General features: G+C 38.4%; 1 protein-coding gene across 1 annotated transcript in view; it reads left to right on the top strand.

Annotated features, from left to right (window-relative positions):
- The window catches only part of LOC136238456 (uncharacterized), a 36054-nt gene that overhangs the window by 10040 nt on the left and 13466 nt on the right, over positions 1–12548 (top strand). The window contains exons 6-7 of the mRNA XM_066028929.1: positions 8636–8714; positions 8772–8858. Of these exons, the coding sequence (XP_065885001.1) occupies positions 8636–8714; positions 8772–8858 (166 nt within the window). The remainder of the gene's footprint in view (positions 1–8635; positions 8715–8771; positions 8859–12548) is intronic.

A 12548-nucleotide genomic window follows, 5' to 3' on the forward strand; every position in this document is an offset into this window, starting at 1 on the left:
CCCTCTGCGCCTTGTCTTTCCTTTATCTTCAATCAGGCTAGTCTTTTTCTTCTCCATACATGCAATGAAATCATATTGAGACATTAATTTTTCCTATCAACACTTTCCTTGAACAGCATATTTAGACACCACAAACTTATTGAAACATTTATACGCTTGGTAGATACCTGTAACTTCTCAATAGGTTAAATGCCATGTCTATTAATTAATTAATGCGATATGGTTGATCAATAACAATCGAGCACCGAGACCATACCTATCATGATGGCACACCCCATTACTATTGGCCTACATATGATTCTGTATGTTAGCACGATGAAAAAGTGACACACCCCTGATAGTTAAAGGCTTACTCGAGATACTGTAATACAGCAGTTACCCTAATAGAACAGTCACACATGTATAGCTACATGCTATAACAAAAAACCCAGTATGTTAAAAATTATTAATCTAAAAATGAAATAGGGATCCACATTCCTTACACTTAATGTCCAAACTAACGCATGAAATTAAATCCCACAATGTAAGCTTTATGTTGCTCAATACGTACTATATCTATGAACTTCAAAGCCATGAACAAACTATGATATTGCCAGGTAATATCAAGACACACGGTAGTGTGTCGTGCGGCCCAAGAAGCCAGCGCGTAACACCCGTGAGTATATTGACAGGAAAAAAGAAAATGCAATTTTCGCACCTCCGTAGCTCTGTGCTGCCTTGATGAAACAAGACGATTTTTGCTGTGGACACTCCCCCCACCTTCAGTACTACACATTCCAAATTTGAGCGAAATCACTTCAAGCGTTCCCGAGATATGCGACTTCAAAAATTGGCTTAGTTTCTTCGTTTTTTTTTCTTCTTATTTTTCTTCCTCTTTTCGCACACTTACAAAAACTGCTATAAAACGCGAACGCCATATCCGATCGCCTTGAAATTTGGCACACAGAAGGGGGATATAAAGGCGCATCTCTGTACCAACTTTGGTAGGAATACGATAAACTGGCAAAGAGTTATGAGCGATTATTCACGAAAAATAACACCAATATGTTGTCACGCCCACAGGGTAAACCGCGTATGGAAGAAGCTGCAAATCGGTGGGTGAATAGGTTAACTATTGAACCTCAAACCTTTTGTGGTTTGAAAAAAATCGAGCTAAAAACCAGGAAGATATCCAACAGTGTGTAACAATTATGCAATCGAGATTAGCTAATAAAAAACGACTGCTTGCCACGCCTACCAGGTAAACCGCTTGGGGTAATGCTTTGAAAATCACTGTACAGATGGAGTTATCTTAGAAAGGCTCTTCAATGGTGTAGAAGAATCAGACTTAAAGTCACGGAGTTATAACACGAAATCCAACTTGGTGTAGCAAGTGCGAGATCGAGATACTCTAATAGAGCAGTCATCCTAATGGAGCAGTCACCCGAAGAGAATTCAAGAGATCAGTTAGAAACAAGTAACCTGTATAGAGATCAGCTACAAACAAGTCACTCTGTAGAGAGATCAGCCACAAACAATTCACCCTGTAGAGAGATCAGCTAGAAGAAGTTACCTTGTAGGGAATTCATGCAACTATAGAAAGAGATAATTCAGCTAGAAGAAATCACCTTGTAGAGTTCAGCTACAAAGAAACCACAAATCCACAATGTAGAGAGTTCAGCTACAAACAAATCGCCCTGTAGAAAGATCAGCTAGAAGAAGTTACCTTATAGAGAGTTCAGCTACAAAGAAACCATCATGTACAGAGTTCAGCTGCAAACAAATCACCTGTAAAGAGTTCAGCTACAAACAAATCTCCCTGTAGAGAAATCAGCTAGGAGAAGTTTCCTTGTAAAGAGTTCAGTTACAAAGAAACCACCATGTAGAGAATTCATTTACAAACTAGTGACCCTGTAGAGACATCAGCTAGAAGAAGTTACCTTGTAAAGAGTTCAGCTACATAGAAACCATTCTGTAAAGAGCTCAACTGCAAACAAATCACCTGTACAGAATTCAGCTACAAACAAATCACCCTGTAGAGAGATCAGCTAGAAGAAGTTGCCTTGTTGATAGTTCAGCTACAAACAAATCACCCTGTAGAGAGATCAGCTAGGAGAAGTTTCCTTGTAGAGAGTTCAGTTACAAAGAAACCACCATGTAGAGAATTCGTTTACAAACTAGTGACCTTGTAGGGACATCAGCTAGAAGAAGTTACCTTGTAAAGAGTTCAGCTACATAGAAACCATTCTGTAAAGAGCTCAGCTGCAGACAAATCACCCTGTAGAGAGATCAGCTAGAAGAAGTTACCTTGTAGAGAGTTCAGTTACAAAGAAACCACCATGTAGAAAGTTCAGCTACAAACTAGTGACCTTGTGGAGACATCAGCTAGAAGAAGCTACTTTGTAGAGAGTTCAGCTACAAAGAAACCATTCTGTAAAGAGCTCATGCAGCTGCAAACAAATCACCTGTACAGAATTCAGCTACAAACAAATCACCCTGTAGAAAGATTAGCTAGAAGAAGTCACCTTGTAGAGAGTTCAGCTACAAAGAAACCATCATGAAGAGAGTTCAGCTGCAAACAAATCTCCCTGTAGAGAGTTCATTTAGAAGAAGTTACCTTGTAGAGAGTTCAGCTACAAAGAAACCATTCTGTAAAGAGCTCAGCTGCAAACAAATCACCTGTATAGAATTCAGCTACAAACAAATCACCCTGTAGAGAGATCAGCTAGAAGAAATTACCTTGTAGAGAGTTCAGCTACAGTAAAGAGAAACCACCATGTAGAGAGTTCAGCTGCAAAGAAATCACCCTGTAGAAAATTCTGCCACAAACAAATTGCCCTGTAGAAAGATCAGTTAGAAGAAGTTATCTTGTAGAGAGTTCAGCTACAAAGAAACCACCATGTAGAGAGTTCAGCTAGAAGAAATTACCTTGTAGAGAGTTCAGCTACAAAGAAACCATCATCTAGATAGTTCAGCTGCAAACAAATCACCTGTAGAGAGTTCAGGTACAAACCAATCTCCCTGTAGAGAGATCAGCTAGAAGAAGTTACCTTGTAGAGAGTTCAGTTACAAAGAAACCACCATGTAGAAAGTTCAGCTACAAACTAGTGACCTTGTGGAGACATCAGCTAGAAGAAGCTACATTGTAGAGAGTTCAGCTACAAAGAAACCATTCTGTAAAGAGCTCATGCAGCTGCAAACAAATCACCTGTACAGAATTCAGCTACAAACAAATCACCCTGTAGAAAGATTAGCTAGAAGAAGTCACCTTGTTGAGAGTTCAGCTACAAAGAAACCATTCTGTAAAGAGCTCATGCAGCTGCAAACAAATCACCTGTACAGAATTCAGCTACAAACAAATCACCCTGTAGAAAGATCAGCTAGAAGAAGTCACCTTGTTGAGAGTTCAGCTACAAAGAAACCACCATGGAGGGAGTTCAGCTAGAAGAAGTTACCTTGTAGAGAGTTCAGCTACAAAGAAACCATCATGAAGAGAGTTCAGCTGCAAACAAATCTCCCTGTAGAGAGTTTAGTTAGAAGAAGTTACCTTGTAGTAAGAGAGTTCAGCTACAAAGAAACCATTCTGTAAAGAGCTCAGCTGCAAACAAATCACCTGTACAGAATTCAGCTACAAACAAATCACCCTGTAGAGAGATCAGCTAGAAGAAGTTACCTTGTAGAGAGTTCAGCTGCAAATTTAAAGAAACCATCATGTGGATAGTTCAGCTGCAAACAAATCACCTGTAGAGAGTTCAGTTACAAAGAAACCACCATGTAGGGAGTTCAGCTAGAAGAAGTTACCTTGTAGAGAGTTCAGCTACAAAGAAACCATCATGAAGAGAGTTCAGCTGCAAACAAATCTCCCTGTAGAGAGTTCAGTTAGAAGAAGTTATCTTGTAGAGAGTTCAGCTACAAAGAAACCATCATGAAGAGAGTTTAGCTACAAACAAATCACCCTGTAGAGAGATCAGCTAGAAGAAGTCACCTTGTAGAGAGTTCAGCTACAAAGGAACCGCCATATAGAGAGTTCAGATGCAAACAAATCACCCTGTAGAAAAATCAGCTACAAACAAATCACCCTGTAGAAAGATCAGCTAGAAGAAGTCACCTTGTAGAGAGTTCAGCTACAAAGAAACCATCATGAAGAGAGTTCAGCTAGAAGAAATTACCTTGTAGAGAGTTCAGCTACAAAGAAACCATCATCTAGATAGTTCAGCTGCAAACAAATCACCTGTAGAGAGTTCAGCTACAGTAAAAAGAAACCACCATGTAGAGAGTTCAGCTGCAAAGAAATCACCCTGTAGAAAATTCTGCCACTAACAAATTGCCCTGTAGAAAGATCAGTTAGAAGTAGTTATCTTGTAGAGAGTTCAGCTACAAAGAAACCACCATGTAGAGAGTTCAGCTAGAAGAATTTACCTTGTAGAGAGTTCAGCTACAAAGAAACCATCATCTAGATAGTTCAGCTGCAAACAAATCACCTGTAGAGAGTTCAGCTACAAACAAATCTCCCTGTAGAGAGATCAGTTAGAAGAAGCTACCTTGTGGAGAGTTCAGCTACAAAGAAACCATTCTGTAAAGAGCTCAGCAGCAAAAAAAATCACCTGTACAGAAACCAGCTACAAATAAATCACCCTGTAGAGAGAACAGCTAGAAGAAGTTACCTTGTTGATAGTTCAGCTACAAACAAATCACCCTGTAGAGAGATCAGCTAGAAGAAGTTGCCTTGAAGAGTGTTCAGTTACACAGAAACCACCATGGACAGTTCTGTAATAAATATATGTATTATATATATAATTTGTACATTTACTGTTAAAATCAGAAATATTTGAGGTACATCTGCTTCATCTTTTCTTCTTTCTGTGGTAAAGAAAAAAAGATAGGTTAAAAAAGTCCCAAAGCAGGCCATAGGCTGGCTTTGGGGTATACAAATACAAAAAGAAGTGAAATCTAATCCAAAACAGCCAAGCTGTAAAAAAAGTGTGCGGCCCTCAAAAAGGCTATGGTGAAAAAAGATGTGAAATCCAAGGTGGCGGCCAAGAATTGGCTGTGATGGTAGGTTAATGGTAAAAATTTTAATAACGACAATTCAGGTGAATTTTGTGCCAATTGACCAAGCGGCACCAAAATTCACCTGAATTGTCGTTATTAAAATTTTTACCATTAACCTACCATCACAGCCATTTCTTGGCCGCCACCTTGGATTTCACATCTTTTTTCACCATAGCCTTTTTGAGGGCCGCACACTTTTTTTACAGCATGGCTGTTTTGGATTAGATCTACATATTTCTATTACTTTCACACATTTCTCAAATTCCATTTTATTGCTTCTGTGTTATGTATAGTATATTAAAAATTATTAACTTAATAATGAAGTAGGGATCCAAGCAATGAAAACTAGCAAAACAAGAGATGAATGATGGTATTGCAGCGTAGCTCAGTGGGAAAATCCCTACATTGGCATGTTATAAAATCATTTTGTTCATTGCCAGATTTTCCCACCAAGCTATGCTGTAATACCATCATTCATCTTTTATTTTGCTACTTTTTATTGCTTGTTATCAAAGTTTAGTGTTGGGTGGTATACCGGTATGGCGGTAATAAGATGATATTACAGCTGACAATAACCGATAGTACCTGGTTTCAGAAAAACCATACCGGTATAAACAGTTATTGCGATAACAAAGCAGGAATGCAGCTGTTTTCTTGTTGCTTACACGTGTTAATATGCCATAATGAACTTGTCAATCAGTTTTTCAGCCTAGCAAACAAACTCAACTATGTGAAGGATGCACTAATTTATTAGAATACACATGTAGCATACCAACTGGTTGCAGCATTACTGTGGTTTGTGGATACAGCAGTGTAGTCTCACATGGGTAAATCTATATAGTTCAGTAGTCGGTCATGATTTGCTTTCCTTAATTTGCTCCTAGCCTGGACAGTCCCTGTATAATTACTGAAGTGTGATTACTTACAGTCCCAACCCTATGTGATTTATATGATGTGATTTTTAGTGCTTTTGTATTATGTACTAAAGGTCTCATTAGTGCCTTGGTATTGTGATAACTGCAATAACAGTGATATTAAGTTGACAAATATTTATTATGATATTAAAAATGTCAATACTATTATGATTAAAGTACCTGGTTAAGGCAGAGCCTGTACACCAGAAGGCCTTACAAAGGCCTAAGATGTTTATAGTAACTGCACTAAGTATGTTTGAAAAGTAGGAGAAAGAAGAAAAAATCCATGACTGGACCTGGGCAGCCTTGAACCTGCAGCCATCCGATTAACGCTCGAACGCTTACAGGAGTCTGCCAGGCGGTCAGGATATTTTCTTCTTACTATTTTCATGTATTTGTATCCATAGGAACCCTAGAGAGTGACTTATTATCTCTAAGCACCCCAAGTGGAACCAAATGGACATTGTTTTATTATGATTAAAGTACCTGGTTAAGGCAGAGCCTTTACACCAGAAGGCCTTACAAAGGCCTAAGATGTTTATAGTAACTGCACTAAGTATGTTTGAAAAGTAGGAGAAAGAAGAAAAAATCCATGACTGGACCTGGGCAGCCTTGAACCTGCAGCCATCCGATTAACGCTCGAACGCTTACAGGAGTCTGCCAATACTGCCCAACCCTACCAAAGTTTTAGGCATTGAATAATTGCGGAATAATAGTGCTAGAGCAAAAAAAATGCAATTGATTTACATGGTATAAGAATGTTGACATGCTAGCTGTAGCACTTATAGTCATCCTATCTGATGGGATGTCAACTTTCTATTGTATTGCTTAGTATCAGGTTATTACACTGAATAATAGCGCTAGACAGTTGGAAGAGTAAAGAAACTGGTTTATAGAATCAGAACGTTAAAAAATTTATGTATAAATATGTACATTAATGTGTGGCATATGTTCTCCACACGTAGCTGTGAAAAAACAGTGCAGCCTTAAAAGGCCTGGGTGAAAAAAGTTGTCAAATCAAAGGTGGCGGCCAAGAAATGGCTACAATGATGTTAATGCTAATAAATTTTAACAATGCATACAGCCATTATTAAAATTTTTTAGCATTAACATCATTGCAGCCATTTCTTGGCCGCCACCTTTGATTTCACAACTTTTTTCACCCAGTCTTTTTAAGGCCGCACCATTTTTTCACAGCTTGGCTGTTTTTGTGTGGATTTCACTCCTTTTTGTGCTTTATAAGGCCTTAAAACCAGCCTATGGCTGACTTTGAGGTTTGTTTTCACTCACATTTCTTCTTTTCTATGTAGATACAATGATGATTATTGAAAACAGACTTATAAATGTATTTTATTGCATGATTTAATTCAATATTTGATAATATTATTGTAATACTCTAATAGAGTGCACATTTTTTTGAGAACTTCTAATAGAACATACATAGAATGTTCTAGAACAATCTAGTACTTCTATTGGTAGATCTATGAAATTACAAACGTTTGATTATGAGCAGATTTGAATTAGAAATTTCATTTATAAAGCAGAAATTTAGAGAGGTGATCAGCCAAGGTAGCAGTGGTTCAGTGGTTAAGGATGCAGGTGATAGGTATGGAGGTCCCTGGTTTGAACTCTGGTAAGTTGTTTTTTTTTGACATTTTTTGCACACCTTTTTTACCCCGTCCCGTGGTGACGATTCTATTAGAGTATTTCGATCCTGCAATTTTACACATGCTTAGTTTTTGCTTTATAACTTTGTCACTGTAATTCTATTGCTATTCAAACTATCAAAAGGCACTGCTACGATGACCAGCCTATCTACACTATCTACACACCGATTTTCAAGTTATTTCTATACTTGGTTTACCCTGTATCTGTGACAGAACTTTGATCTTTTGATACGTGAATAAATGCTCGTAACTCCTTGAACATTACTCAGATTCACAACAAACTTAGTACATGAATCCACTGTTACACGCTCTTCATTTGTGCCGTAGCCCCCCCTGTAAGGCTTAAGAAGAAAAAATGAAGAAATTAAAACGAAATTTTGAACACCCATATCTTGCAAATGGCTGTTTCGAATTTAATCAAAGTTTCTGTGTGGCGTACCCTACTTGGGGGACAGCTATAATGCAAAAATGGTGTGCTTTGGAGAAGGGCCATGGAGGTATGCACACATTTAAAGGCTGTTTTCTTTCTTCCTGTAAATATACTCACAGTGTGGTCGCCGGCTTTCTTGGCTGCACAACACACTACCGTGTGTCTTGATCAAGCTAAATGAATGTATGTTTATTTGTGCATATTTGTTGCATATTAATTAGTAATTCCATTTTCAACCACATCTTTACATGTACTGTAGAGAAACTGTATAAATGTACATATGCAAACTGCATGATAGGAATATACATACTGTGGACTGAAAATATATTATAACCTAGGCACAAAAGTTCTGCATACTTATGCTAGTAGTGGTAAATATATTATGTTTTGTGCTTACCTTTATCAAACATTTCACGGTGTTTACATGATTTGACTAAATATTTTGGCTAGTGTAACAGAAGTTATTTTGCTTGTGAGCAGACTTCACTAAGTTACAAAAATATTTCAGAGAGTGAACATTTGCATTTTCACTGACTCAAGTTTCCCCTCACACATAGTACATGTTGTAATGTCACAATTATGAAATTGTACAGCTTGAATATGATGATGATCAATGGCCTATTCCATGGGAAAATGGCTATGTTGTTACGCTGAGCACAGTTGATAGCCCAGGTACCAGAATGTGACATCACTCTGTACAGTATATATATGCTTGTATGATGTTTGCAGACAACAGTAAGGATGATGGGATGATTGCAATACATAAAAGTGGTGGATGCTATTCTCTATATCTTCATGGGCATGATGATATACAAAGTCAGTTTATACCAAATACAAGACACATACGTACATACGTACATACAACACATACAAGTGCTGCATAGATGCTCTCTCTCTCTCTCTCTCTCTCTCTCTCTCTCTCTCTCACACGCACGCATGCACATACGCACGCATGCACATACGCACGCATGCACATATGCACGCATGCACATGCGCACGCATGCACATACATGCATGAATGCACACACATTTGCATGTCTTGTCTTGACACTGCATGCCTGTTCGAGTCACACCATCATCCACTATAGCAGGAACTTGTAGCAGCTAGAACAGATTACTTCAGGACCCTCAGCACTCATTATCCATCATTGACAGTGTTATTGTTGAATTGTTCAGAGATTGACTTAATTCTTTTTGTTAATTAGTTTCTGCAGTGCACTTGTTATGAGCTTTACTTATTCCTAAAATACTTTTGACAGATTTCAAATTTAGGCTTGGGCCTATAATTTATATTACATTCAAGAATTTACCAATCCTTCCTTCCAGCAATGAGAATCTAATCAAAAACAGCCAAGGTGTAAAAAAAAATGCAGCCCCCAAAAAGGCCATGGTGAAAAAAGATGTAAAATCCAAGGTGGCGGCCAAGAAATGGCTGTGATGGTAGGTTAATGGTTAAATTTTAATAACGACAATTCAGGTGAATTTGGTGCCGCTTGGGTAATTCACCATGGCCTTTTTGGGGGGCGCACCTTTTTTTACAGCTTGGCTGTTTTTGATTAGATATCACTTCTTTTTGTATTTGTATACTGCAAAGCCGGCCTATGTGGCTGGCTTTGGGGCTTTTTTTAACCCATGTGTTTTTTTCTTTACCACAGGAAGAAGAAAAGAACTTAAAGAAGATTTTTAATACTTCAATTATTTTTGATTTTATTAATAATTATACAAATTGTATACATATATTTATTACATGCCCATTATTCCCCACAGGATATTTTTTTGCAGCTGATCTCTCTACAGGGTGATTTGTTTCTAGCTGAACTCTCTACAGGGTGATTTGTTTCTAGCTGAACTCTCTACTGGTGATTTGTTTGCAGCTAAACTCTCTAAATGGTGGTTTCTTTGTAGCTGAACTCTCTACATGATGGTTTCTTTGTAGCTGAACTCTCTATAAGGTGACTTCGTCTAGCTGAACTCTCTACAGGGTGATTTTTTGTAGCTGAACTCCCTACAGGGTGATTTGTTTGCAGCTGAACTCTCTACATGATGGTTTCTTTGTAGCTGAACTCTCTACAAGGTGACTTCTTCCAGCTGATCTCTCTACGGGGTGATTTGTTTCTAGCTGAACTCTCTACAGGTGATTTGTTTGCAGCTAAACTCTCTACATGGTGGTGTAGCTGAACTCTTTACATGATGGTTTCTTTGTAACTGAACTCTCTACAAGGTAACTTCTTCTCTACAGGGTGATTTGTGGTAGTTGAATTCTCTACAGGGTGGTTTGTTTGAGGCTGAACTCTCTACATGGTGGTTTCTTTGCAGCTGAAGTCTCTACAGAGTGATGTGTTTGTAGCTGAACTCTCTACATGATGGTTTCTTCGTAACTGAACACTCTACAAGGTGACTTCTTCTAGCTGATCTTTCTACAGGGTGAATTGTTTGTAGTCGAACTATCTACAAGGTAACTTCTTCTAGCTGATCTCTCTACAGGGTGATTTGTTTGTAGCTGAACTCTCTACATGATGGTTTCTTTGTAGCTGAACTCTCTACAAGGTGGCTTCTTCTAGCTGATCTCTCTACAGGGGGATTTTTTTGTAGCTGAACTCTCTACAAGAGATTTATTTGCAGCTGAACTCTTTATGTGGTGGTTTCGTTGTAGCTGAACTCTCTACAAGGTGACCTCTTCTAGCTGATCTCTCTACAGGGTAATTTGTTTCTAACTGAACTCTCTACAGGGTGATTTACTTGTAGCCGAACTCCTTACATTGTGTCTAGTTTCTAGCTGATCTCTCTACAGGGTGATTTGATTGTAGCTGATCTCTCTACAAGTTGATATGTGTGTAGCAGCTGATCTTTCTGCAGGTTGATTTGTTTGTAGCCGATCTCTCTACAGGGTAATTTGTTTGTAGCTGAACTCTCTACAGGGTGATTTGCTTGTAGCTGAACTCCTTATATTGCGTCTAGTTTCTAGCTGATCTCTCTACAGGGTAATTTGTTTGTAGCTGATCTCTCTACAAGTTGATTTGTGTGTAGCTGATCTCTCTGCAGGTTGATTTGTTTGTAGCCGATCTCTCTATAGGGTAATTTGTTTGTAGCTGAACTCTCTATAAAGTGATTTGTTTGTAGCTGATCTCTCTGCAGGTTGATTTGTTTTAGCTGAACTCTCTACAGGGTGATTGCTTGTAGCTGAACTCCTTGCATTGTGTCTACTTTCTAGCTGATGACTCTACAGGGCGATTTTTTGTAGCTGAACTCTCTACAGGGTTGTTTGTTTCTAGCTTATCTCTCTACAGAGTAATTTGTTTGTAGCTGATCTCTCTACAGGTTGATTTGTGTGTAGCTGATCTCTCTGCAGGTTGATTTGTTTGTAGCCGATCTCTCTATAGGGTGATTTGTGTGTAACTGATCTCTCTACAAGCTGATTTGTTTGTAGCTGACCTCTTTGCAGGTTGATTTGTTTCTAGCTGATCTCTCTACAAGTTGATTTGTTTGTTGCTGAACTCTCTGCAAAGTGTTTTGTTTGTAGCTGATCTCTCTACAGGTTGATTTGTTTGTAGCTGAACTCTCTCCACAATGACTTGTGTGTAGCTGAATTCTCTAGAGAGTGACTTAATTGTAGCTGAATTCTCTACAGGGTGCATGACTTGTTTATAGCTGAACTCTCTTCGGTGTGACTTGTAATGTTCTGAATCTCTACAGTGATATATTTGTAGCTTAACTCTCCACAGGGTGACTTGCTTCTTGCTGAACTGTCTATAAGATTAACTTTTTGCAGCTGAACTCCCTACAGAATAACTTGTAATGTAATAGAATTCTATAATAGAGTAAATAAATTAGCCGAATGCTCTATTAGGGTGACTGTTCTATTAGAGTATCTCCATCTCGCATTTGCTACACGGGAGTTGGTTTTTGAATCATAACTCAGTGGTTTGTAATCCGATTCTTCTGTACTACTGCAAGGACTTTCTATGAAGAGTATTCCAGCTATACACCGATTTTCAGCTCATTGCTCTAAGCAGTTTGCCTAGTAGGGGTAAAAACTTATACTTTTTATTCCTAAAAATCGATCGCATAATTGTGACACAGGTTGGGTTTTGTGTCATATCTCCGTGGTTTTTATCTCGATTCCTTTCAAACCACCAAAAGGCACTCCTACGATGGTTACTCCATCTACATAGCAATTTTCAACTCATTCCATGAAGCGGTTTACCCTGTAGGAGTGACAACAAATCGATCTTGTTTTACGCGAATAATCGGTAATAATTCCTGAATCATTCATCGAATTTGCACCAAATTTGATGTTAGGATTCACCTTTGGACTCCCCTTCCATGTGCCAACTTGCAAGGCAATCGGAGTACGCGTTTGCGTTTTATAGCAATTTTTGCAAGTGTGCAAAAAAACGAAAAAAAAAAACCAAGAAAAAAAAACCAAACTTTGGCCACTCATATCTCGGAAATGGTGTAAGTGATTTCCTTCAAATTTGGAATGTAGACTCCCCTAGCTGGTGGGCA

The sequence above is a fragment of the Dysidea avara genome, chromosome 11 (assembly GCF_963678975.1).
Source record: "Dysidea avara chromosome 11, odDysAvar1.4, whole genome shotgun sequence".
In the NCBI taxonomy this organism is placed as follows: Eukaryota; Metazoa; Porifera; class Demospongiae; order Dictyoceratida; family Dysideidae; genus Dysidea; species Dysidea avara.